Source organism: Lemur catta, chromosome 9 (assembly GCF_020740605.2).
Source record: "Lemur catta isolate mLemCat1 chromosome 9, mLemCat1.pri, whole genome shotgun sequence".
Taxonomy (NCBI): domain Eukaryota; kingdom Metazoa; phylum Chordata; class Mammalia; order Primates; family Lemuridae; genus Lemur; species Lemur catta.
In genome coordinates, this window is record NC_059136.1 from 22518795 (window position 1) to 22546784 (window position 27990).

General features: G+C 45.1%; 2 protein-coding genes across 5 annotated transcripts in view; one reads left to right on the forward strand and one right to left on the reverse strand.

The window, feature by feature from the left end:
* On the forward strand, window positions 1-27984 carry ZNF250 (zinc finger protein 250). Of its 4 annotated transcripts, none has more exons than XM_045561120.1 (5): window positions 1-70; window positions 7848-8304; window positions 8558-8671; window positions 10696-10758; window positions 26285-27984. In XM_045561120.1, the coding sequence occupies exons 2-5, from the start codon at window positions 7902-7904 to the stop codon at window positions 27604-27606; spliced, it is 1902 nt and encodes a 633-aa protein (XP_045417076.1). In that variant the 5' UTR covers window positions 1-70; window positions 7848-7901; the 3' UTR covers window positions 27607-27984. The 4 variants fall into 4 exon arrangements, with proteins under 4 accessions (XP_045417076.1, XP_045417077.1, XP_045417078.1 ...); XM_045561121.1 differs by having other exon boundaries at window positions 25-79; XM_045561122.1 differs by lacking the exon at window positions 1-70 and having other exon boundaries at window positions 7722-7943; window positions 8178-8304.
* Window positions 1-27990, reverse strand: part of LOC123644827 (zinc finger protein 252-like) — a 211739-nt gene that overhangs the window by 38670 nt on the left and 145079 nt on the right. The gene's annotated exons all lie outside the window — the stretch shown is intronic.

Here is a 27990-nt window from a genome sequence, read left to right on the forward strand (position 1 = left end):
GCGGGGCGGCCCCTTTGTCTGAGGCGCAGCAGGCTGTCGCCCCTTCACGCGCGAGCCGGCTGCGTGGACGGTGAGTGGGGTGCGTGTCGGCGCCAGGCTGGCCGGGACCCTCTCCCCTCACGGACACCACCGGGGCGAGCGCGTCCTCCACACCGATAGGACGCTTCCCCGCGGGCACGCGCTGCCGGCTTCGCTAGCGCTGGTCCCTTACTCTCACGGACACGCAGCGGCCTCCTCCCCTCGGCCGAGGCCGCGCCCTCTGGCCCGCTCGGGGTCCCCACCCTTTCCCTTCGCCACGCCCCGTACCCCCTCGGGCCCTCGTGCGCCCCTATCCCCCTCCGACCCTCCCGCGCGTCCTCCCCGGTCCTGCCCCCCAAACCCTCCCGCGCCTCCTCCCCGCGCGGACCCCCGAAGACCCTTCCTCGCCCCCTCGTCCTCCTCCCGGCGCGGTGGATCGTCTGGAGTCCGAGGCGTGTGGGCTGGGTCCCCCAGGCCGCCCTTTAGGCCGCGCTCGGCGGGGTCTGGAGGGAGAGGATGGGGCGCCATGGCCCCTGGCGGGGGGACTTCCTCAAAATGTGAAAACGGAGGTTTTTCTGCTACATGCACAACCTCTGGGGCCCCACAAGGACCCGGAGCGCCTCTATTTAGCAATAAAAACGTTTTCCCGCGTCAAAAGAAGGCTAGCTGCTCTCGTCTCAGCAGTTGTCGGCCGATAAATTTCTTATCCACTTCCATCATTCCACTGGTGCTTTTTCCTATTACTTTGTAAGAACTCTATTTTAATCAATGAGACCGTCCAACGTTTTGGCAACATAGCATATATTTTCCTTATCGTTGGCTTTTTAATTTTTTGTTTGTTTGAGACAGAGCCTCGCTCTGTCGCCGGGGCTAGAGTGCCGTGGCGTCATCCTAGCTCACAGCAACCTCAAACTGCTGGGCTCAAGCAATCCTCCTGCCTCAGCCTCCCGGGTAGCTGGGACTACAGGCGAGCACCACCAAGCCCAGTTAATTTTTTCTATTTTTAGTAGAGACGGGGGTCTCGCTCTTGCTCAGGCCTCGAACTACTGAGCTCGAGCGATCCTCCCGCCTCGGCCTCCCAGAGTGCTAGGATTACAGGCATGAGCCACCTCGCCCAGCTCAGTTTTTAATATTTAAATAGAAAATAATATGCAATAGTTCTTTTAATGCAAGAATGTCAGAAAAATCTAGAAGTCACTCTCCAGCAACACCCTGCCAGTGTACGCAGAGGTAAGCACTGTGGACAGTTCTGTATGAACCTTTTCCGAATTTTTCTGTGCAATTTACAGCTCTGCACGCGCGCACACCGATTTTTCTGTTATTAACGTAAAAGGTGAGCTCTTGGAACAGCAGGGGGCGCTGGACTTGCCCCCTGCCGGGTCGATACTTGCAGATTTTTCAGTTCCCAGTTCCCAGTTCCCTTCCCTGTTCCCTGGGCAAGCCACCGGTTTCTCTGTCGGGTAAACACTGAGAAGTGGCATGAGGGTAGGAGGTTCGGGCGTTGCCATCGACCTCTCCGCCCGGTATGGGCTAGAGTACCTGCGGTCTTGCCAGGTCGACGTCTTAATTTCCGTTCTCGATTATTGGTGAGGTTGAAATCTCTTCGTTTGTGTTTTAGCCATTTGCATTTCTTTGTGACTTGCCAGCCTGTATTCTTTTCCATATATGTTAAAAACATACTTCTCAGTTTATCCATTTGACTCCAATTTGTTGTTTTGCCCTATTTTTTTTTAAATAAAAGATTTTAAGTTTTTAATGGTCAAAAAATTTCTCTAAAGACTTTTGAGCTTTGTGCTGTGTTTTAAAGGGCTTTCCTCACTCTAGGATTATTTTTAAAATAAACTCTTGTTTTTCTCTGGTACTTGTAAAATGTTGGATACATCTGGAATTTATTTTGGTGTGGGGTAAGTTTGGAATCTAGCTTCATTTTTTTCTCTAAATCATAGCCATTTCTAACACCATCTATTGAATAATTCTTCTCTCCATTGATTTGAAAAACTATTTCATATACTCGATTCTTACATGTCTTTAGGTCCATTTCTGGAGTTTGTGGTGGCTTTGATGTGCATAAAGCTGCAGATCTGTGGGTCTCTGTCCCCAAGATTTCTGCTTTTAGTATTTTGCTTAGAAAGGCCCTTCCCACATAAAATAATACAAATTTACCTGTATTTTTTCAAATTCTTTCTTTATTGACACATAGTAATTGTACATATTTACAGAGTAAACAAGCCATATTTTGATACATGCATACACTGTGTAATGATCAAATGGGATAATTGGGACATCCATCACCACAAACATTTATCATTTCTTTGTGTTGGGAACATTTCAAATCTTCTATTTTGAAATATACAATAAATTATAATCGAACTCTAGAATTTATTCCTTCTGTCTATGTTTGTATCCATTACCAACCTCTCTTCATCCCCCACCTCCACCCTTCTCATCCTTTGGTAACCATCATTCTACTCTCTACCTCCAAGAAATCAACTTTTTAGTTCCCACATGTGCGTGAGAACATGTGATATTTGCCTTTCTGTACCTGGCTTATTTCACTTAACATAATGACCTCAAGTTCCATCCATGTTGCTGCAAATGACAGGATTCCTTCTTTTTTATGGCTGGATAGTATTCCATTGTGCATATATATATATACCGTATTTTCTTTATCCACTTATCCATTGATGGACACTTAGGTTGATTCCATATCTTGGCTATTGTGAATAGTGCTGCAATAAACATGGGCGAACAGATATCTCTTTGATATACTCTGATTTCCTCTTTTCAGTATATACCCAGCAGTGGGATTGCTGGATCATACAGTGGATCTATTAAATATTTTTAATTTTTTAGAAACCTCCATACTGTTTCCCATACTATTACAGTTGTACTATTATAGTTTACGTTCCTGCCAGGAGTGTACTAGCATTCCCCTTTGTCCATATCCTCACCAGCATTTTGTTATGTTTTGTCTTTTTGATAATAGCCATTTTAACTGGAGGGAGATGATATCTCATTGTGGTTTTCATATGCATTGCCCATGATTAGTGATGTTGAGCATTTTACATATTCCTGTATGACTTCTTTTGAGGAAATATCTATTTGGATCATTTGCCTGTTTTTAAACAAGATTATTTGTTGAGTTGTTTGAGTTTCTTGTACATTCCTTGTCGGATGGATAGTTTCTAAGCATTTTCCCCCATTCTGTAGGTTGTTTCTTCACTGTGTTGATTGTTTCCTTTGCTGTGCAGAAGCTTTTTGCTTGATGTAATTCCATTTGTGTATTTTTGCTTTTGTTGCCTATGTTTCTTAGGTCTTACTCAAAAATTTGTTTCCCAGACCAATGTCCTGAAGTGTTTCCCTGATGTTTTCTAGTTTTCTTCATAGGGATCCTGAGCATTTCTGAAGTTTAAGTTTGTTTCTTGATGTTACTTGTGAGTAGAATCTTTTTTTCCCTTCATATTTTCTGACTGTTGTTGGTGGACAGGAAGGCTATCAATTTGGATAACTATTTCTGATCACTTACTCTGGGGAGGTTTCAGGTGGTCAGGTTTAACAGTGTTTTGCTTTGCACTCACAGGTGGCTCAGAAGCTGCCTCTTTTAGAGGTGCTTCCTCCCTGGAGGGCAAGGGCTTCATGGCAGAGCCGGGCTTCTTAGCAGGAAGTTGAAGGAGCGAGGAGGAAGAGACAGCAGTGGCTCTGGGGGAGATCCTGGCAGCTCATCCTAGACCAGGAGACTCAGAATTTGCCTGTCCCAGTGTGTCACCATGTGCAGGGTCCTCTGGAAGGACAGGCAGGGTTGCTTTGTCGCATCAAGACTGTCAGGAATTCCAAAAACAGCTATAGGTTTCTAATGGTTAGCTTACAAAACAAAAAATTAATAAATGGTAAATTCTAAGCTCTTTATGTAATTGTGGTCCCTTTTTAGTTCCTGACCCTGTGATCCTGCCTCACAGTGATCAAGAGAGCCAGACTCCTGCTTGGCAGAGAGTGTCTCACTGCAATGCAGCTTCTTTCCAGTTTTCTTTAAGTGACCTTGCTGCCGAGAACATTGATCTATTCTTGTTTTTGTTTTGGGTTATTCCCTATGGAGATTGATTGCCAAAAACCGAAATTCCTGAGTCTGAAGAAGAATCTTCAGTTTGATGCCTTTGTCACCTGTGGGTGGGTGGGGTCATTGCTCAGCCATGGCCCTGGGTGGGTGCTCTTTGTATTTGCCCAAGTGTTAGGGGGTGGCCTGCCTTCATGAGAGGGCTCCTCAAACTCCATTTCTGGTACTATGTGGTGGTGATTCCTGGCTTGTCCCAGCCCCTGGCCCTGGGGCCCAGCATCTGTATAGGACTTATTATGATCCAGTCTTTAATTTTTAAAAACTGTCCACACCATTCTCCTTTCCTGCCTGAACTCCTATGTTCCTCTCATGGAGCAAAGCCTGGAAGTGGGCCTCAGAATTCTGGGAGCTTGGGGGGAGAGGTTAAAAGCCAGTTTCTGGTGCCCCAAATAGCTCTGCTTTCCTGCCTTATGAGTGTGCAAGGTTTAAGTTGAGGCCCATAATGTTTGCATATGTTTGCATCCTTGTCACAGGCTTGTTCTAGGAGACCCAGACCTTTATCTGCCAAAGTGCATGTAAAGAGAAATTTATCTGTACCAAAGGTGTGAGATGAAAAAAGTAAAACAAATACAAAAAGAAAAATTTAAAACTAGTCAGTGCCACTTTTTATTTATCTTGTTCATTGTTCATACAACCATATTTTGAGATATACTTTTTTCACTTGGCAATACGCGAAGGTCATCCCTAGGTAAAGACCCGATGCCAGCTTTTGTTTTTATGTATTTCTAAGATTCACCCCAGGTGGCAGTCTTTCTCTTTCTCTGCCTTCTTGCCACACATATTGACAACCTGATATTGTCCTTTGGAGTTTTTCCTGTGTGTTAATATAATCAAATCAGATAACACCACCTTATCCAGCTACAGCTGACTCTGAGCCAGGCCTATTCTGAGCACTCTCCTCTCATTAACCATGTCATCTTTGAGCCCCTCAGGGGAATGTGGAATGTGTCATCTCCCAGATTTACAGGTTGGTCCTTAGTGCAGCTGGCCCAGGATAAAGCAGGCAGACCAGTCCCAGGTCCCTACGACACAAATACCCTTTGAGGGCTTGGGGTTATAGTTTACAAAGTGAGAGCATCATCCACACACTGACCCCATTCCAGATTTTCACTCACCCGTCTGGCAGCCTAGCATGGTGTAAGTCTTTCCCTTCAGCAGGTGCATGACCTGTATGTGGAAGGACCAAGGTGGCATTTGCCAAGGCACCATCCTTAAGTCTGCCCTTACCTGCATTCATCCCTGCAGGATGCCCACTGTCCCAATGGCATATCTGATTCACCTAAATACTGCCAGGTGGCCTTCCTGAGAATGAGTATGAGAAACTCCACTTTCTCATCCCTGCCAGTGGCACATGTTGATTCCTTACATGTTGCTGTTCCAAAAGGTATAAAGTGTGATCTCATTGCTCCTTTGATTTCATTCATTTATTTAACAAACAGGGCCGGGCGCGGTGGCTCACGCCTGTAATCCTAGCCCTCTGGGAGGCCGAGGCGGGTGGATCGCTCAAGGTCAGGAGTTTGAGACCAGCCTGAGCGAGACCCCATCTCTACTAAAAATAGAAAGAAATTATCTGGCCAACTAAAAATATATATAGAAAAAAAAAATTAGCTGGGCATGGTGGCGCATGCCTGTAGTCCCAGCTACTCGGGAGGCTGAGGCAGTAGGATCGCTTAAGCCCAGGAGTTTGAAGTTGCTGTGAGCTAGGCTGACGCCACGGCACTCACTCTAGCCTGGGCAACAAAGTGAGACTCTGTCTCAAAAAAAAAAAAAAAAGAAAAAACAGTTAACCACTGGCTGCTCTGTTGGCCCTGGTTTTTGGCTTGCTGGTGCAGCAGGAAGGGATAGAGTGAGAGCTGGGTGGGGACACAGGCCTAGGGGTAAGGGGCTACAGGGCTCTGAGGAAGATCACAAACATCAGGTCAGCCTTGCCGGAGCTGGTGGGGGTCTGGAGGGACCGTGAAGCAGAGGACAGTCACTGTGTTCCAGTGAGACGGCAGATGGGGGGGACGGGCAGACAGCTCAGGAATGTGCCAAGGGCCACCGAACAGCTAGGGGCAGTGGCCACAGGGCAGGGGAGTGTGATGTGGGCAACACGGTCAGGTTCTGGATGTGCTTGGAAGGTGGATTAGAAGTGGGGTGTGAGAGTGAGGAGGAAAGGAAGCTTATGTGCAGGTTTGCAGACTGAGCTGAGGGCAGAAATGATGGTGGTGGCAGTACTCGGTTTTGGATGTTAAGTGTCTGAGATGCTACAAGACTTGCATATGGAGATGTTGAGTCAGAGGGAAGGGGATTGCCAGCTCAAGGGCACCAAAAAGGAGCCTCTTGGGCTCAAGTGAATATTCAGACTCATAGGAGGACCACACCTGGTGCTGGGCTCATGGAAAAGCTGGCTTTGCCCTGCAGGCATCCAGGAGTACTTGGGTGCATGGACACAAGATGCAGACAGGAGCAGGAACCATCCTGGACAAAAACCTCTTGGTCACACAAGCCAACACCTCCTGTGCTAGCAGCATGGAGTGCAAGACCTGCTCAGGAGGCCCTGAATATGATTCCTGTGGGTGTTCACCATTGGGTTCCAGCCCAGGTGTGATGGGGGCTATAGTGTGAATGACTGTCCACCTCTGCCAGGTTTCCAGGAGACCAGAGCTACATTCACCAAAGTCAAGTTCAAATGCAGGCGAGGATGGAAGGGTTGCCTAGCCATGTGGATGAGGAGGGGAATGGTAGAGGAAGGCACACTGAGAAAACCCCACAGAGAGAGAGCAGTGCTCAGGGGACCAACTGTGTCTGTGTCTCCACTGCTGACAGTAACAAGGACTGAGGATTAACATTGGATTTGGCCACATGGAGATCAGAGGAGACCCTGACCCAGGGCTGCTTCCTGGCTGAGAGAGGGTGACATCCTGTGAACATGTTACACCCTGCAGAGGAGAGGAAGGGAGAGTTCTCCCACAGGGAGATAGCTGGACAAAGTGTGGTCCCCAGGAGAGTGACCAGATGATGTGAGAGATGGCAGGTCTGTGTGCTGGTGGGTGATGCATACAGAGGGGTATGGTGTGGCAGTAGAGAAGGCTCTGCTGCACCTCCAGGGTGGGCAGGTGTGGGATACAGGAACCGGGAGGGCAGGAGGCAGAGAACGTGAGGCCACTGTTACCGTTCACACTTAATCTTTACTTAATTAAGAATTGGTTATTGCATATCCCATCTGGATACACACTAGTTGCTAAATGAATGATTGGTTTCCCACTGAACTGACATTTATAGCTTTTGACATCTTTTAATTTCCCACATATATCTCTCTGGCCTCATCTGTTCTTCTCTTGACAGCTTGCTGGTTTGATTACAGCGGCTTCCTTACTGTCTTTGGTTCTGATACCAGGCGGTCCCCACTCTGTTCTTTCAAATTTCATTCTGGTCTCTTCTCCAGCATCCCTTGTTCATGTGAGTTCTAAGGTAGTTTTATTTACTCCTTTAAAAGACTTCCCCTGGAATTCTAATTAGAATTGCACTGCACTTACACATGGAAATGTGCATACACACATTTGGGGGGAATAGACATTTTTGGAGAACAACAGGACAGGGAGGTTGGGAGTCAGCCTCTCTCCAAACCCAGTCTCCCTCTCTGCAGGAGGCCCAGGGATCCCTGAGGCTCCCCCAGGAAGTCAGGGTCTGCCGGGGGCAAGGCCAGGCCCTTCATGTGTCCCCTTCTCTTCCTCAGCTCCACAGGCTCCTCCGATTTCCGTGGTCCTCAGAGGCCCCAGGAGACCGGGTAATGGCAGCAGCTAGGCTCCTGCCGCGGTCGGCAGGACCCCAGGTGAGCTGTCCCCAAGGTCTTTGCAGTGCCCCAACCAGAGCCCCTGTGGCTTCTCCCACACCCAGGGCTCCCAGCAGCAGCCTGAGCATTGCTGCATCTCCTGAGCTCTGTGGCCCTTTCCCATTGCCCTCTCAGTTCACAGGGCCCCCCATTCCCAACTGCCCATGTTGCACATGCCCACTCCCCTTCACAGACATGGAGGTTCAGTCTTACCAGCAGCCCCTGTCATTCCAGGCTAAGGTAACCTTCGAGGATGTGGCCGTGCTCCTCTCCCAGGAGGAGTGGAACCGCCTGGGCCCTGCTCAGAGGGGCCTCTACCGAAATGTGATGATGGAGACCTATGGAAACGTGGTCTCGCTGGGTAAGCCCCTCTGCAGGCCTCATCCGTGTATCTCTGAGTTGGACTGGGGTGGGGCTTCCCAGGGGAGGGGCTTCTCTCCCAGGTGGGGGCCTGGGGCAGCCTGGTCCTAGAGGCTCGCTCATTACTCCCTGGGTGCTCAGCTCCAGTAGGATGTCGGTCCTGTCTATCTTCATGTCCCTGTAGGCGGCATGAACAGGGGTACAGGGGCTTGGTAAACATTGTATAAACAAAAGACTTCCCTCCCCACGAGCAGGACTTCCAGGATCCAAGCCCGAAGTGATCTGCCAGCTGGAGCGAGGGGAAGAGCCATGGGTCCTGGACAGAAAGGGAGCTAAGAAAAGCCAGGGCCTGGGGAGTGGTCGCTCAGGTGAGTGAGGGGAGCTGGCCCCTCCTTCACTGAGGGCTGAGCAGGTTCTGAGCACAGCTGTGGGCCTAGTTCAGACTGAACCACTGATGGGGAGTAGCTTCCACCTGGGTTGAGACTGGTAAGGCCTCACCTGGCGAAGGAATCCGTGGGCTGGGGTTTCTCAGTTGGGCAGCGGTCCATGGCAGGAAGTGAGTGTAGCAGTGAATCTCAACAGGCAGATGTGCAGAGCCATGCAGAGGTAAAACTGGGGCACAACTGTAGATTTTGTCCCTGACCAGAGGGACAAAGTCTGGTTAGCCAGGCTCGGTCCTAGTGGGATGTTCAGATTACCTGAGGGTTACCCAATTAATTTAGAAAACAAGAACAAAGCCTCCTAAATGTAGAAGGGAAGTTTCTCAACCTGATACTCAAGGTGAAGGGCTAAAAACTCACTGTTTAGATCAAGAACAAGACAAAGGACCCCAACGTCCTCACATCCATCTAACATTGTACTGGGGGTACCATGTGTGAAATAAGGAAAAATAAACGAAGCAACGAAACTAGAGCTATCAGAATTGGAAAGGAAAAAGACAAGTGTTGTTTGCAGTTCATGTGATTGTCAACTTAAAAAAAGATTGATTAGAATTCACAAGAGAGGCTGGGTGTGTGGCTCACATCTATAATCCCAGCACTTTGGGAGGCGGAGGCAGGAGGATCACTTGAGGCTAGGAGTTGGAGACCAGCCTGGGTAACATACAAGATGCCATCTCTACAAAAAAAAAAAAAAATTAGCCAGGCTTGGTGGCATGCAAGGTAGAAGTTGCAGCTACCTGGTAGTTGCAACTACTCAGGGAGGCCGAGGCAGGAGGATTGCTTGCACCCAGGATTTTGAGGCTGCAGTAAGCTTGGTCATGCCGTTGCACGCCAGTCTTGGTGACAGAGTGAGGGCCTGTCTCTTAAAAAAAAATTTGCAAGCGAAATTACCAGTGTTGCCAGATACAAAATCGGTCATATTTCCATTTCTCAGCATCAAGCAAAGGTGTAATTTTTAAAAAGATAACTAATAGCATCAGGAATATAAAGCATCCAGGAATTAATCTAACAAAAGATGGGTAAGACCTTTACAGAGAAAATTATATTTAATAAAAGGGAAGGTGGCATAGGTACACATGGATCCAACCCTAAAGGCTGTGCTCACAGTTGCTTTAGGCAAAGAACCTCTGACTTCAGGAAGGTGACCTCAGTCAGCCTGCCCAGCCAGGACGTACCCCCCACCCCGAGGTGGGTGGGAATGGCACTGGCAACACCTTCACTGGCTGATTGGCTTCAGCATCTCAGATGTGATTGTTTTCTCCTTGAACGCTCTCCTTGTTTCTAGAGAAATAGAAACAAAGGCAACAGGTGTTAATCAGATATCCTGAGAGGAACAATGGCTGTACTAGCCTCAGATGAATTTAATTTTCCAGTGGCCATGAACAAGAAGACACAACATCATGTTGTGGAAATCTCGCACAGTACTTCTGTTTGCTGACTGCAGCCACAGGAGGCAAGAAAACACGGAGGGTGTTTTGCAGCCTCTGCCAAACCAGACCTGGGCTCCCTGGTGGCCAGCTGTGCACTCAGTCTGATGGAGAGCTTAAATTCCCTTTAAGTGCCTTAGAATTTGATGCCAAACAGACTGTGAACTTCTCTGAGAGCATGGTGGGTTGGAGATGAGAAGTTTTCGCACAGAAGCACCTGGTCACCCCACCTCCAGTACAGGCCACCGAGAAAGATGAGACTGAGTGAGCTTTAGATTAGTGATGTGAATTGGAAGCAGAAGCCTCCTGCCTCACCACTGCTGACATCAGAGCCATCCAGGAGCAGAGTGTGCCAGGTCATTGTCCTGGCAGTTCCTCAGGATAGATAACTGTCTGCACCAGCCCCACCCCTGCTGTTTTTAACTCAAGTGAATTGCACTTACGTGTTGTAACAGTAGTGTGAAAGGATTTTTCTTCTCTCAAGGGGTGTTTTGTTGTCACTTCAATTCTCTGTTCCTCTTACAGACAACCTCAAATGTGAGCGAACTACAGCCTGCATGCAACAAGACAGTTTATCTGGTCCATGGGGTAAGTGTATGTCTGATCTTTTAAATTTAGAACAATCCCTGAAGGTGTAAATGCTCATGTTTCCCCAGAATGTAGAGATTCCCCAGGGTGCTATGAAGCTTGTTATGTAACTCACACAATCCCTAGAAAACACTAAGGAGGGTTTTTGTTTTTAATTAAAAAATTATTTCAATGAAATCATTTTTTCTCCCTTTATTTATTTTGTCACACTTAAAACATACTTCCCTACTCTATACTCAAAATAGCAACTGAAGCCATCATTCTAAAAGCAAGTGGCTCCTGGCTCAAGCCCAGCTTCTGTACAGCATGGATGCAAGGTGCAGGCAGGTATGGCCTGCCGCCAGCCTTCACAGCAGCTTGAGTCTATCTTGCAAACAGTCACATGATGCTTTTGTGCCATGGATGATTGAGTAGCCTCCTGTACAGTTAATTTATTTTTTACTGTTAAAGTCATCTTGTCCATCTTGTTACTCTGGCTTCAGGTCAGAAGCCACCCATTCCAGAAACTTCAAACAATAGAAATTGTACTTTTCAATGCAAATGAGTAATGCTTTCTTTAGCCTTACAGGCCTTTTTTTCTATGAAGATGAGGCTTATAAGTAAAAAATAAAAAAGAAAAGAAAGAAAACTCGTTTCTATCAGTTTGGGTTTTTTTTGCTTTGAGACAGAGTCTTGCTCTGTCACCTGGGCTAGACTGCAGTGGTGCCATCGTAGCTCATGCAACCTCAAACATCTGGGCTCAAGTGATCCTCCTGCCTCAGCCTCCTGAGTAGCTGGGACTACAGGCATGCACCACTGTGCCTGGCTAATTTTCCTATTTTTTTGTAGAGATGGGGGGTCTCGCACTTGCTCAGGCTGGTCTCAAACTCTTGACTTCAAGTAATCCTCCTGCCTTGGCCTCCCAGAGTGCTAGGGTTACAGGCCTGAGCCACCACACCTGGCCTGTTCTTATCAATTTCAAAAACATGTAGAATAACTTTCTAATGTGATATATGTTAAAAATCTTATTAAACAGATGACAATGAATTCAGATTTTTAAAAATGATCCTGTTAAATCTTTACCGTTTCAATTTATCAATACATTTAATAAATAAATTTCTCTGAAGAGAATAAAAAGATGTCTCACTATGTTACCCAGGCTGGTCTTGAACTCCTGGCCTCAAGCAATCCTCCCACCCAATATGAAATGTAGGCACGAAACTTGAACAAGTTTCTAATGGAAGAGGAAAACCAAAGGGCCAGTAAACAAGAGAGCATGCTCAGCCTCATTATTCATCAGTAAAATGGAAATCAAAACCACTGTGATAGATCATGTTATACCTTCAGGATGGAAAAAATGGAAAGATCTGAAAATATCAAGTCTGGGTAAGGATGTAGAGCAGGTAATGGGGATATAAATTCACACAGCCATTTTGGAAAACAGTTTGGCATTATCTAATGAAATTGAAAATATGAATTTGTGTGTTCAACTACTTCCACTTGTACATGCATAAAATAGAGCATTTGTGTGTAAGCACCAGGAAACATACAAGAATCTTTGTAGAAGCATGCTTCAGATGGAAAACCTGCAAATAACCCAGGTGTCCATCAACAGTAGAATATATGGATAAATAAATTTTTTTTAAGAAACTGGGTCTTGCTCTGTCACCAAGGCTGGAGTAAAGTAGCATGATCATAGCTAACTACAGCCTTGAATTCCTGGGCTGAAGTGATCCTCCTATCTCAGCTTCCCTTGGTAGCTGGGACTACAGGCACACACCAGCGCACCCAGCTAATTTTTAAAATTTTTTGTAGAGATAGAGTCTCGCTGTGTTACCTGGTCTCAAACTCCTGGCTTTAAGCAATCCTCCCACCTACGCCTCCCAAAGTGCTAGGATTATAGGTGTGAGCCATAGCACCCAGCCAGCATTTTAATATAATGGAATATACTACAGTGAAAATGACTGAATAGCTGCTACAAAACAACATGATGGATCTCAGAAACGTAATGCTGAGAGAGGAAAGCAAGTTGCAGAAGATTATACGCCATGGAATTATAGAAAACTCAGAAACATGCATAAGTAAAATTATTTAGAGATACAAACTTTAAGATAAAGCTATTTTTTGAAAAAAGAGCATCCACTTCCAGTGAAGATGGAGCATCAGGGACCAGAGTAACCCTGCCTCTTGAAACAACTGAAAAACCGGGCAAGATATAGGAAACCACATCTCTCTACATGTTGGCCGTCACTCCCATTAGAAATCAGTCAACAAAAGAAAGAGATCCCTGAGAGACAGAAAACAAAGTGAGCCCTACAATGGTCTCAACTCATGGCTTGAAGAAATTTGAGGTACAGGGAGGGGGAACCCTGGCAGAGCTTATTGGTCTTCCCTGAGTTGAAGAGACAACTTGGAGTCACATGAAGGAAGAATCAGTTTCACAAAGAGAATTCTGGAGATTGGCAGAGTCTCCCTCAAATATTCAGTTGAGTACTGATTAGCACATGCATGTCAGGAAACTATCCAAGGACAAGAAAGAGCCACCAGGCCAGGCGCAGTGGCTCACGCCTATAATCCCAGCACTCAGGGAGGCCAAGGTGCGAGGATTCCTAGAGGCCAGGAGTTTGAGACCAGCCTGAGCAACACAGTGAGACTCCATCTCTACAATAAATAAATAAATAAATTAGCTGAGCATGTTGATGCACACCTATAGTCCCAGCCACTTGGAAGGCTAAGGCAAGAGGATCGCTTGAGCGGAGGAGTTCAAGGCTGCAATGAGCCGTGACTGTGCCACTGCACTCCATCCTGGCCAATAGAGCAAGACCCTTCTCTAAAAAAAAAGGAGAGTTCTTTAAATCTGAGTCTAAAGGTCAGAGACAGGAGTGAGAAGTTCGAAACATCAGAAGGATTTGATGCACCATTGCTACCTTGAAGATAGAAGGGGATATGTGGCAAGAAATGCAGGCAGCATTTAGAAGCTGAGAGTGGCCCAGCTGACATCCAGCAGCAAGGAAACAGTCACCCTGGTCTTACAGCTATAAGAAGCTAAATTTTGCCAAAAGTAAGAATGAGCTTAGAGTTGGATTTATCCCCTGAGCCTCCACATAAGAACTGAGACTGGCAAATGCTTTATTTCAGCTCCATGAAACCCTGAGCAGAGAACTCAGTCATGCCATGCTGAATTCTGGCCTACAGAACTATGAGCTAAAAAATGGATGTTGTTTTAAGCTGCTAAATTTGTGGTAATTTGTAACACAGCAATAACAAACTAATACAGTGCCCTGAGCTCACACAAGCCTGGTAATACTGTCTGTTCCTAACAGCCAGAGTGGAAAACCTCATAATTCACAAGGCATTAGAGTACTGAGAAGGGTCTTGCCTCAGTAGTAGGGAAAAATAGCCCCCAAAACTCTCTGCTCCCACTTAACACAGCTTATAAAACAAGACCCAAAAGAATCATACTACTGCCAAGTAACTTAACCACATATTAGAATGAGCTCAAGAATATTTATAGGAATACAAAAAATACCAAGCAAGATAAAATCTACAATGTCAGGTATCTAATAAAAAAATGATAAGGCATGCAAAGAAGCAAGAAAATACAACCATAATGAGAAGAGAAACTAGTCAAGTGAAATTGACAGGAAATGGAACAAATGGTAGAATTAGAAGACAAAGACATTGAAAGAGAATAAATTTACCCCTATGTTCAAGGAGCTAAAGGAAACATTGAACATATTAAGTAGAGACTTGGAAGATACTTTAAAAGAGCCAAATCTAATTTTTAGAGATGAAAAAGACAATGAGATGAAAAATTCACTGGACAGAATTAATGGCAGGTTAGAATTGTATAAGAAAAGATTAGTGAACTTGAAGACAAAGCAACAGGAACTATTGAAAAGGAAACAGAAGAAAGACTGAAAAAGACTAAAGAGACCAATGAGCTATGGAACAACATGAAGTGGCCTAATAACAGTTGACCCTTGAACAACACAGGTTTGAACTACATGGGTCCACTTGTGTGCCTCTTCTGCCTCTGCCACCCCTGGGACAGGAAGACTAACTCCTCCACTTTCTTCTCCTCCTTAGCCTACTCAACATAAGATGACAAGGATAAAGACCTTTATGAAGATCACTTTCACTTAATGAATAGTAAATGTATTTTCTCTTCCTTATGATTATCTTAACATTTCCTTTTTCCTAGCTTATTTTATTGTAAGAATACAGTATATAATACATACAATATACAAAATATGTGTAAATAAACTATGTTATCAGTAAGGCTTCCAGTCAACAGTAGGCTATTGGTAGTTAAGTCTTTGGGGAGTCAAAATTTATGTGCAGATTTTTGACTGTGTGGGGGTCATCCCCCTAAACCCCTGCATTGTTCAAGGGTCAACTATATGTAATTGGAGCCAACAAAAGCAGGGGCATGAGGATCAAGAACAAATTGGAGGAAATAATGGTTGAAAATTTTCCAAATTTGAGAAAAACTATAAACCCACAGACCCAAGAAGCTCAGTGGACCCTGTGCATAATATACATGAAGAAAACCACACTAAACCATTTTATAATCAAATTGCTCAAAACCAGTAACAAAGAGAAAATGTTTAAAGCAGCCAGAGAAAAACATGTTGCATACAGAGGAACAAGGGATGACAGCGATTTCTTGTCAGAAATAATACAAATAAGAAGATAGTGGGACATCTTTAAATTACTGAAGGGAAAAACATTTATCAACTGGAATTTTATTCCCAGTGAAAATATCTCTCAAAAGTAAAGGCAAAATACACTTTTTTAGACATACAAAGGGTAAAAGAATTCATCACCAGAAGAGCTGGACTACCTGAAATGTTAAAGTCCTTCAGGCAGAAGGGAATTCTTATGAGGCAGAAATATGGATCTAGGCTGGGCACGATGGCTCACGCCTGTAATCCTAGCACTCTGGGAGGCTGAGGTGGGTGGATCGTTTGAGCTCAGGAGTTCGAGACCAGCCTGAGCAAGAGCGAGACCCCGTCTCCACTAAAAAGAGAAGGAAATTAGCTGGACAACTAAAAATATCTAGAAAAAATTAACTGGGCATGGTGGCACATGCCTGTAGTCCCAGCAACTCGGGAGGCTGAAGCAGTAGGATTCCTTGAGCCCAGTAGTTTGAGGTTGCTGTGAGCTAGGCTGATGCCACGGCACTCTAGCCTGGATGACAGAGTGAGATTCTGTCTCAAAAAAAAAAAAAAAAAAGAAATTTGGATCTACACAAAGGAATGAAGAGCCCCAGAAATAATAACCACATGGGTAAAAAGATTTTTTTTTAAAGTTAAATCCCTTTCAAAGTTAAGTGACTGTTTAAACAAAAACAATGATAATGTGTTTTGGGATTTATAACACATGTGGAAATAAAATGTATGATACCATGTAACCACCGCACAATGTAATGCACTTGAGTCATCCCAAAACCACCCCACCACCACCACCCCAGTCGGTGGAAAAATTGTCTTCCATGAAACCAGTCCCTGGTGCCAAAAAGGTTGGGGACTACTGATCTACAAAATATGTACACTTAATATCACAGTTAATGGTAAAATATTGAATGCTTTCTCCCTAAAATTGGAAATAAGGCAAGGATGTGTGTATGCTCTTCTCACTGCTGTTCAGCATTGTACTGGAAGTTTTACCCAGTGCAATGAGGCAAGGAAAAAAATTAAAGGGATCCAGTTTTATAAAAGATGAAATAAAATTCTCTTTATTTGCAAAGGTGTTGATCATCTACATGGAAAATTCTATGGAATCTACCAAGAAAACTACTAGAATAAGTGAGTGTAGCAAATTTGTAGGATATAAGATCAATATACAAAACTTAACTGTCTTTCTATATACCAGCAATGAACAATCAGAACTTGAAATGTATAACAACAGTATCATTTATAATACTATCAAAGAGTAGAAAATACTTAGAAATAAATCTGACAAAAGGTATGGGAAACCTATACGGTAAAAATCACAAAGCACTGCTAAGAGAAATTAAGAAACTTAATAAATTTTAAAATACACCATGTTCATGGATCAAAAGACTCACTATTGTTAAGATACTATCCCCAGATTCATCTCTAGATTCAGGGCAATTCCAGTCAAAATTTCAGCAGGCTTTTATATAGAAATTGACAAGCTGATTCTGAAATTCACATGGACATGCAAAGGACTTAGAACAGTCAAACAACTTAGAAAAAAGTTTGGGGGATGCATAGTACCTAACCTCAAAATTTGTTACAAAGCCACACCAATCAAGACAGTATGGTATTGACATCAAAATAGAACATTTTAGCAATGGAACAGAATAGAGAGTTCAGAAATAGACTCGTACATAGTCAAAAATTGATTTTTGACAAAGGTTGAAAGGCAATTCAGAGGAAAAAGGATATTCTTTTCACCAGATCCTACTGGACATCCATATGCCAAAAAAATGCATTTTGATTTATACCTTGTATATAAAAGAACTCAAAATGCTTCATAAACTTAAGTATAAAACCTAGAACAGTAACACTTTTAGAAGAAACTATAGGAGAAAAATGTTTGTGATTTTGGGTTAGGCAAAGATTTCATAAGTAAGACACCAAAAGCACAATACATTTTAAAAATTGATAAATTGAACATTTTAAAAATTAAGAAGTTCTATACTTTGAAAAACTTAATAGAGTGAAAAGACAAGACACATTATGGAAGACAATATTATAAAAGCAAAGAATGGATAAAATTGGGATAGCTGTTGTCTCTGAGGGTCAGGGAATAAGGTTTGGGATACAGAGGGGCACAGGATATCCAAGGTAATAATAGTAACATTCTTTGCGTTAAACTGGATTATGTGTACATGAGTATTCATTCTATCATTATATCTTTTTAAAACTGAAAAATAAGGAAAATAAAACTGCTTAAGATGTATTTACATACCATATACTTCACCCATTTAAAGTGTACCATTAAGTGGTTTCTAGTATATTCAGAGTTGTACAGCCATCACTACAATCAATTTTAGAACATCTTAGCTGTGCATGGTGGCTCATACCTGTAGTCCCAGCACTTGGGAGGTTGAGGCAAGAGGATTGCTTGAGGCCAGGAGTTCCAGCACAGCCTGGGCAACATAGTGAGACCTCATCTCTACAAAATAAATAAATAAATACATTTTTAGAACATTTTCATCACCCCTAAGAGAAACTTAAAAGTCATTAACATCCTCTCCCTTATCCCTAGGCAACCACTATAATCTGCTTTCTGTCTCTATAGATTTACCTATTCTGGACATTTCCTATAAATAAAATCAAACAATATGTGGTCTTTTGTGACTGGCTTCTTTCACTTAACATGCTGTTTTCAAGGTTCATCCATGCTGTAGCATTTATAAGTCCTTTGTGTAATAATGTTCCATTGTATGGCTCCACATTTTATTTATCCATTCATAAGATGGTGGACATTGGGTTGTTTGCATATTTCTTATATCTTCCATGTATTTTGTAAATGGTTTTTTATACCCACTTAAAACCAAAATGCCATAAAAATGATACGAGCAAAATATTCTGGGGTTACCAAGAAGCTTCCCCTCAAGTCTGGCAGACAGCAGCAGGGAGGGCTGCATGGAGAGGTGGCATTTGCAATATGGATGGGTGCAGCGTTCAAGGTGGACTTGGAGGGTGTGAAGTTGGGTGATGGCCAGGCTAGGTGAAAGGTATGAGCCATGTGGGGATGAAGGATAAAAGGAAGATGACCCAGCTCAGATGTAGAGGTCCAGGCAGGAGATCAGGAGAGGTAACAAAAGCAAACACTGCTTGTTTGTGCTACCACTTTCTGCCACAATCAGGTAGGCAGCCCCACTAGGCCCTCCCCTCACCCACAGATTTGGTGCCAGCCACTTGGAAAGAGCACATTTTAATTTTAAAGCCCTTGGTTTTCCATGACCTGCTTTACGTTTCAAGGTCCAGGAGGAGACTGGTAGATATGAGACCAAATGCCTCCTCCAGCCTTAGCCAAGTCCCTGAGCCTTTCAGCTCCAGTCTCATCTCTAAAACAGGTAATAACGCGTTCCTTATAGGAGTGTTGTCAGGGTTGGCAGTAATGTACAGAACACATGTGATCAGTACAGTACATGGCACCCTGTGAACACTTAGGAGGCGAGGAGGCTGCTGCTATTGTTGCAGTCACCGTCATCTATGAGTATACTTTCTGCTGGCTCAGGGAGACTGAGCTTGTCCCAGGGCCTGTTACCTCACAGTCCCTGCTCTCAGACTTTAAAACCTGCCATCTGAAAGCCCAAAGAGATTTACTAGCTATAATAAATCTGTAAGGATTAGGTCCAGGCAGTGTGTAGAAACTAATGAGTATAGGCCGGGCGCGGTGGCTCATGCCTGTAATCCTAGCACTCTGGGAGGCCGAGGCGGGTGGATTGTTTGAGCTCAGGAGTTCAAGACCAGCCTCAGCAAGAGCGAGACCCCGTCTCTACTAAAAATAGAAAGAAATTATCTGGCCAACTAAAAAATATATATAGAAAAAAATTAGCTGGGCATGGTGGCGCATGCCTGTAGTCCCAGCTACTTGGGAGGCTGAGGCAGTAGGATTGCTTAAGCCCAGGAGTTTGAGGTTGCTGTGAGCTAGGCTGACGCCACGGCACTCACTCTAGCCCAGGCAACACAGCGAGACTCTGTCTCAAAAAAAAAGAAAAGAAACTAATGAGTATTACACCTTGACTGAAATTTTAATATGTGATTAAGCTGTTCACTTTGAATGTAATCATTGATACCTTTGGATTAAAATCTGTTGTCTTGTTAGTTTTCTGATGGTTCCATCTGCTCTTTGTTTTTTGTCCTACCTTTCTGCTTGCTTTTGGATTATTTTTATGATTATTATTTGAGTGCTTTTAGATTCACTATTGGCTTCTCATTTATACTTCTTTTTTTTCTTTTTTTCTTCTTTATTATTTTTTTAGAGGACCATGGCCTGGAGCCACGCCCAAGAAACCTTGAACAAGTGGACTCCTATGCCCTTTTTTTAAAAAATGTTTAGGACAGGTGTAGTGGCTCACACCTGTAATCCTAGCACTCTGGGAGGCTGAGGAGGGAAGATCACTTGAGCTCAGGAGTTTGAGACCAGCCTGAGCATGAGCGAGACCTTGTCTCTACTAAAAGTAGAAAATTAGCCAGGTGTGGTGGTGTGTGCCTACAGTCCCAGCTACTCGGGAGGCTGAGGCAGGAGGATTGCTTGAGCCCAGGAGTTTGAGGTTGCTGTGAGCTAAGCTGATGCCACAGCACTCTAGCCTGGGTGACAGAGTAAGACTCAGTCTCAGAAGAAAAAAAAAAATGTTTAGTGGCTACTCTAGGGTTTACAATATATGTCCCTAACTATAGTCTATCTTCAAACAATATTTACCACTCCATATACAGTGTAAGAATCTTACAACAATATATATTTCTGTCTTAGTCTACTCAGGCTGCCATAACAAAATACCATAGGCTGGGTGACTTACACATCAGAAATTTTTTTCTCACAATTCTAGAGGCTGACAAGATCAAGAAGCCAGTCAGTTCAGCTGTTTCTGAACTGGGCTTTCTTCCTGGCTAGCAGAGAGCCACCTTCTTTCTTGCTGTGTGTTCACATGACCTCTTATTTGTATGTACCTGGGGCAAGGGGAAGAGAGAGAATAAAACTCTCTGGTGTCTGGCACTAATTTCATCATGAAGGCCCCACCCCTATGACCTCATCTAACCCTAATAACCTCCCAAAGGCCCCATGTCAATATACCATCACAATAGCGTGAAGGCTTCAACATATGAATTTTGGAGGAACACAAACATTCAGTCCATAACAACTTACTTATTCCTCCACCCCAAATTGCTGTGATATTTCATGTTTTATTCCACATATGCTATAAATGCACAACACATTACTATTTTTGCTTTAGACATTTATCTTTTAGAGTAATTTAGAACATTTTCTCATAGTCTTCTATTTACCTATATTTATCATTTTAACCATTTCCAAAGATCTTTATTTCTTTGTGTAAATCCAAGTTTCTATCAGCTATCATATTTTTTCTGTCTGAGGAACCCCCTTTGTTGTAGTATGGACTTCTGGTTGTGAATCCTCTCCATTGTTTGTATTAAGTTATTTAATTATCTTTCTTTTTGGATATTTATTTTCACTGGGTGTAGAGTTGTAAGTTGACAAGTTTTTTCTCCCTTTCATCACTCTAGGGATGTCAATACATTGTCTTCTGACTTGATAGTTTCTGATGATGATCTGCCATAATGCTTTTTATTTGTTCCTTTGTATATCATGTGCCTTTTTCCCTCTGGTTGCCTGTAAGATTGTCTTTCTCTTTCATTTTTAGCAGCTTGAATATGATGTATCTAGCTGGTATTTTATTTTTTAATTTTTTTTGAGACAGAATCTCACTCTGTTGCCTGGACTATAGTGCCATGGCGTCAGCTTAGCTCACAGCAACCTCAAACTCCTGGGCTCAAGCAATCCTCCTGCCTCAGCCTCCCGAGTAGCTGGGACTATAGGCATGTGCCACCATGCCCAGCTAATTTTCTCTGTATATTTTTAGTTGTCCAGCTAATTTCTTTCTATTTTTTAGTAGAGATGGGGTCTCGCTCTTGCTCAGGCTGGTCTTGAACTCCTGAGCTCAAACGACCCACCCGCCTTGGCCTCCCAGAGTGCTAGGATTACAGGTGTGAGCCAGTGTGCCCGGCCTGTAGCTGGTATTTTAAAAGCATGTTTTGTGTTCTCAAATCTTGGATGTGTGTCTTAATGCCTTCTGTTATTTTTGGGAAAGTCTCAGCCATTATCTCTTCCAATGTTTGCTTCCTTGTTCTCTCTCTCTTCTGGGATTCTAATTACATGCATGTCAATCTGTTTGATATTGATGCACAGTTCTTGGATGCTCTTCAGTTTTATTTTTGTTTTTCATTCATTTTTCCCTTTGTGTTTCAGTTTGAGTAATTCTTATTGACCTGTTTTCAAGTTCACTGATCCTTTCCTCAGCTGATTTGAGTCTACTGATGAGCATATCAAAAGAATTTTTATCTCGTTACTGTATTTTTTCAGAAACAGTTCTCACTCTGTCACCCAGGCTGGAGTGCAGTGGTGCAATCATAGCTCACTACAGTCTCCAACTCCTGGGCTCAGGCAATCTTCCTGACTCAGCCTCCTGAGTAGCTGGGACTATAGGCACGCACCACCATGCCCAGCTAATTTTTTATTTTTTAATTTTTTTGTAGACATGGGGTCTTCATGATGTTGCCCAGGCTGGTCTTGAACTCCTGGCCTCAAGTAATCCTCCCACCTTAGCCTCCCAAAATTCTGGGATTATAGGCATGAGCCGCTGTCACTGTGTTGTTTATGTCTAGCATTTCCATTTGACTCTTATAGTTTCTATCTCTCTGCTGAAATTCCCTATCAGATCATACATGTTGTTCTAACATATGGGTTACCTCTTAGTCTGGTTCTGTTATCCCAACAGTTGGTTTTTGTGCTCTTTTTTCTTTCTCTTTTGGGTATCTCGTAAGTTTAGATTGAATGCCAATCATCATTCATAGGATGGTAGAGATGGAGTATGTGTGTCTAGAAACGTAGCCTCTTCTGCTAGGCTATTAATGTGTAAACCTGAGTCAGTCTAGTCAGGAGTTGGGCTGGGTTTGGATTTTGCTGTTACCATGGTTACTTCAGGTGCCCAACCAGCTTCAAATTTCTGTAGCATTTCTTTGTGCTTAGGGTGTGGCTCTCAGTCTTCCATGTGTGCCTGTCAGAGTCTCCCTCCTGCTCTTGCCTCTACCCTACTAGGATGCTGCTGTTGCTTGGTATTGAGTGCTCGCCAGTCTCGGGGGCAGGGAGCAGGCAAGAGGATGCTGTTTTCCTGGTCCATCCTCAGTCCAGGCAGGTGCTATGTCCCAGGGTCTCAGTGATTCTGCCTTCTCCCTAGATGTTGGAAACTTCTAATTGTCTGCGCCTTGATCCTTCCCTGCCCCTCCATCATCTTTTCTCTTTCACCTGTGCCTTAGGGATGACAAGTCTGCTTTCCTTCCTCCAGTGACTTATGACTTTTGTTCCATTGAGGAGAAGGGTCCAGGCAGGTGTTTGTCCTCCCTTCTTTCAGACCTGAGCCACCAGGGAGGCTTTCTTTGGTTCTGTCCCTAGTCTTTCTCAGGAGTGGCCATAGGAGGTCCTTGGAGGGAGCCCTTGTGTCTGTGGCTCCCAGGAATTCTTTAGCAATTTATTAAGGGATTCTAATTACCCACGTATGTGATGGCCCATCTTCCTTCTTCAGCCATGGGTAAGTCAGTGCTCTTGTGTCAGTTCATCTCTCCATGGAGGCACCTTTCATTAGGTTTCAGGTTAGACAGTTGCCATGTAGCCTTAGCTCTGTGATGGGTTCAAGAAAAGTAAGGATTTTGTAGATTATCTGGCTTTCTCTTATTGTTGGGATCGGAGTGATACACTTTCCAGCTTTCCACCTCCTGAGGGAAGCAGGTTAATATATAATTATTATTAATAATAACATTATTTTACATAATATGTAATAATAAAAGGGATACAGGATATGCAAGTGAATTGTTCAATGCAGCCACATGGTGTTGCACACCAAGATGGGGTTTGTGTGCTTCTGTTGGTCGTGGTGAGGAGCCATTCAATGCCTGTGACTGACCAGGTAATGTTGAGGATGAGAATAATATTGACTGGATTGACAACAGTATGCTGTAGGGTGGTGGTCTGGTGACAGAAACAAGGGCTTGGATGCTGGTTTGGGAAAAGAGGGAGATAAGGAGTCTGAAGAGAGAGGCAAATTCTGAAGGCCCACCAGCTACAGGAGGAGGGGCTTGTTATAGGAGAAGGGAAGAGGTTCCTTCCAGATGGAGAGGTCTGGCAGAGCACAGAGGACCCTGAGCCCTGGAGAGCAATGGGGTGTTTCCATGTTGAGAGGAAAGCTGAAGCTTGCAGTGGGTGTGGTGAAGTAGGTTAATCAGGCCTGTAATGGGACCCCAGCCTTGTCACCACCACCATGGGAGCCCCTTGCCCTCAGTATTATTTCTGGACAGTATTCTTGAGGAAGTCTCCTCACCCCCACACCTGCTTTCCTGGATAAACCTTCACTGAGGGCTTGCAGCAGTCTGTGGCACTTCCATCCTTTTGCAAGAAGTGTTAGCATTTGCTATGTCCTAGTCTCTCCAAGGTAACCATTCCTTGGATGTCAAAAGACATCACAGATCAAATCAAGCACGTGTTTTATTTGTTAGCCACCTTTGCTCAAATCTTTCTCCAAACACTTCGGTCATAAAACACTTCATGGATGTTCCTGTCCATTTTAGAAGGTCCCTTGTCATTTTGGATGGACCTCTTAGATTCTGAGTCTCTTATTTTTCAAGTGTGTTATTCGAGTTTGAGGAGGCCCATTATACACCACCCATCTTCCCAAAGCAAGTTCCAAACCAATTAAAAAGTAAAGCTTAATGGCCGGGCGCAGTGGCTCACGCCTGTAATCCTAGCACTCTGGGAGGCCGAGGCGGGTGGATCTTCTGAGCTCAGGCGTTTGAGACCAGCCTGAGCAAGAGTGAGACCCTGTCTCTACTAAAGAATAGAAAGAAATTATCTGGCCAACTAAAATATATTGAAAAAAATTAGCCGGGCATGGTGGCGCATGCCTGTAGTCCCAGCTACTCGGGAGGCTGAGGCAGTAGGATCGCTTAAGCCCAGGAGTTTGAGGTTGCTGTGAGCTAGGCTGATGCCATGGCACTCACTCTAGCCCAGGTAACAAAGCGAGACTCTGTCTCAAAAAAAAAAAAAAAAAGTAAAGCTTATATCTCAGTAAAGCTGTTACCAAACACATACACACAAAGGCTGATGGGACATGAAAATATCATTTACAGATTAATCACAACTGGAAAATGTGATTTATCGCCACTCAAATGTGCTTCCCAATACAGAACCCCAGAATAAGACAGACTCACCAACAGGTTCAAGCAGTGAGGGACTACCATATACTCCTCCATATTGGGAGCCTGCCTCTCTAGGTCTTTGAACATGGGGGAGCAGATCAGAATGTAGGCTCACAAGAGCCAGGCTAGTCCCCTGAAGTGGCTGAGCTATGACTGCTCAGTTCTTACCCAAACTAACCAAATAAGTTAGTCCACCTCCCCTGGAGATAGGAAATGGGAAAGAAATGATTCCCCCCCCCCCCACACACACACGCATGCTTTGATGCTGTCGTAGCCAATGATCCCTTATTGTCTCTGAGCCAGAGTTTGCTAAATCTGTACTCTCCCACAGGGGTTGTTGACTCTACTGGCACCTGCCACAGACCCCAGGTATATCCTTCCACAAGAGAAAAGAATTCCCTTCTTGGATCTTTCTCTGCCACGGGGCTTCTCATACTGGAATGTTACTTGAGTATGACAGTTCATTCAGGGAAGTCCCCAGCAGAGGCTTCAGAGGCGAAGCATTGAGGGTAGGGCTGGTGTCCTGAGCCCCAGGGCTGAGATTGGGCCCCACAAGAGGCCACTGTGCACTCTGGACCCTGTGGCACTGGAGGTCTGGCTGTCAGCCTCTGCTATAGGAGAGGCCTATGGCCCTTTTGCCCTCAGGAAACAGAGGGGCCTAACACATCCTATTGCCATGTGGGTTCAGCCTCTTCCTCCTCTGCCCTGAGATGGGACCAGGTCCACATATTGAGTGTCCTTGATTGAGTGAGCTCCCTAAGCATAGCCTGTCCTCTCGAAACAGCACCTGTCCCCATGTGAAGTCTTGATCTGAGTGGCATTTTGTCATTTCAGTGGCTCAGTCTACAAGATTTAAAACTATAGTCTTTCCCCACTCACACAGACCCCTTGACTTAATCCAGAAACATCTCCACCCCCACCTTTCCCACCATCTGTGCTCCCATCTCCACAGGCCTCATCTCTGGCCTAAACCCGGCAGCAGATTCCCATCACATTCCCCTGTGCCCCCAGTGTTGCCCTTCCCACCCTGTCCCAGCTAGTGCATTCTCCACTAGATATTATCTTCCACAAAGAGGTCACAGCACCCCACCATGTACAAGTCTATTAGCCCCTGGACAGCACCCCCCAAACTGTTCACAGAGCTCGTCCCTGCCTGCCCATGTGCTGCTGTCTGCCCTGCAGGGCTCCCACAGTCACAGTGTGGTCCTCACTTATTCCTTCTCTGCGTGGCCTCTGGATGCTCAGACCACATGAGGACTCTGAGGAGGGCAGGGCTAAGGCAGCACTGAGCTGTCTCCCTGCTGCTGTATGCACTCCATGCAGGGGTATGACCTCAGACTGGATTTACACCTTTCTATTAAACCTCGCTATTAGCCTTGGCATGTTCCTGTCTGGAAACATGTCTTCTGAGTCCTAGTTGTTTGACATGGTTGTGGCGGTTCGATCCCTTTCTAGCTCACACGGCCATATATGATCAGGGACTGTGCCTTCATCAGCAAAGCCAGTTTCAGGGTTGCACTTGCTCTTCAGTTTTGAGTAGTGTTAACCTTTTCATTTTGGATTTCTTATTTCAGAATATGAAACCAAGGGAGAAAAGCATAATGCAGACTTGAGTCTGAAGCCATTAATTTCAGAGGAAATAACAGTGATTCTGGGGAAAACACCCTTGGGGAGGATTGATCAAGAAAATAATGAAACAGAGCAAAACTGTCTGAATTCAAACCCTGCTTGCCACGCTGACGTTCAGGCCTTAAGCCAGACCGTGCCACTCACTCAGCATCAGGCAGTTCCTAGTGGAGAGAGACCCTACATGTGCATCGAGTGTGGGAAGTGCTTTGGTCGGAGCTCCCATCTCCTTCAGCATCAGCGTATCCACACTGGAGAGAAGCCCTACGTGTGCGGTGTATGCGGGAAGGCATTTAGCCAGAGCTCAGTCCTTAGTAAACACAGGAGAATTCACACAGGTGAGAAGCCCTACGAGTGTAACGAGTGCGGAAAAGCCTTCAGAGTGAGCTCAGATCTTGCTCAGCATCACAAGATACACACGGGAGAGAAGCCTCACGAATGTCTCGAGTGTCGGAAAGCCTTCACTCAGCTCTCTCACCTCATTCAGCACCAGCGGATCCACACGGGAGAAAGGCCGTACGTGTGTCCTTTGTGCGGGAAAGCCTTCAACCACAGCACGGTCCTGCGGAGCCATCAGAGGGTGCACACGGGGGAGAAGCCTCACGGGTGCACCGAGTGTGGAAAAACCTTCAGTGTGAAGAGGACGCTTCTGCAGCACCAGAGGGTCCACACCGGGGAGAAGCCCTATGCGTGCAGCGAGTGTGGGAAGGCCTTCAGCGACCGCTCAGTCCTCATCCAGCACCACAACGTGCACACCGGGGAGAAGCCCTACGAGTGCGGCGAGTGCGGGAAGACCTTCAGCCACCGCTCCACCCTGATGAACCACGAGCGGATCCACACGGAGGAGAAGCCGTATGCATGCTACGAGTGTGGGAAGGCCTTCGTTCAGCACTCGCACCTGATCCAGCACCAGAGGGTCCACACTGGGGAGAAGCCCTACGTGTGCAGCGAGTGTGGGCACGCCTTCAGCGCGCGCCGGTCTCTGATCCAGCACGAGAGAATCCACACGGGTGAGAAGCCCTTCCAGTGCACGGAGTGTGGCAAAGCCTTCAGCCTGAAAGCGACTCTGATTGTGCACCTGAGGACCCACACAGGCGAGAAGCCCTACGAGTGCAACAGCTGTGGGAAGGCCTTCAGCCAGTACTCGGTGCTCATCCAGCACCAGCGGATCCACACGGGCGAGAAGCCCTACGAGTGTGGGGAGTGCGGACGCGCCTTCAACCAGCACGGGCACCTGATCCAGCACCAGAAAGTGCACAGGAAGCTGTGACCCGCGACCGACACAGAATCCACCCTCTCAGAAACTGCACATGGAACCACAGGCAGCCTCCAGCCCAGGGGAAGCGCCTTTGACCTCTGCAGGAGGCCCTTCTGTGATGAGTCACTGTCACCAAGTAACTGAGAAGAGAAGCACTGGGAATGTTCTTCCCACGGAAAAACTTCAGAGAATGCCTGTTTGATTTGACTCAACATCTTGAGGTTATATTGGAGAACAATCATACAATTACAGTGAATTTTGGTAAAGACAGCCATATTTCTTTAACATTACATAGTTTATTTGAAGTAACTAAGGGAAGTTAAGGCATAAGAACTAGTGTCCCAATAAAACTTTCTTATATTTGAGATAAAAATTCTTTTTCCTAGGACACTACAT

Bases quoted from the DNA above. Each gene is read 5' to 3' on its own strand.
- ZNF250 (XM_045561120.1), top strand. From the start codon at position 7,902: ATGGCAGCAGCTAGGCTCCTGCCGCGGTCGGCAGGACCCCAGGTGAGC. The intron at 8,305-8,557 runs GTAAGCCCCTCT...CCCCACGAGCAG, and splicing joins TGGAAACGTGGTCTCGCTGG to GACTTCCAGGATCCAAGCCC. The intron at 10,759-26,284 runs GTAAGTGTATGT...TTCTTATTTCAG, and splicing joins CAGTTTATCTGGTCCATGGG to AATATGAAACCAAGGGAGAA.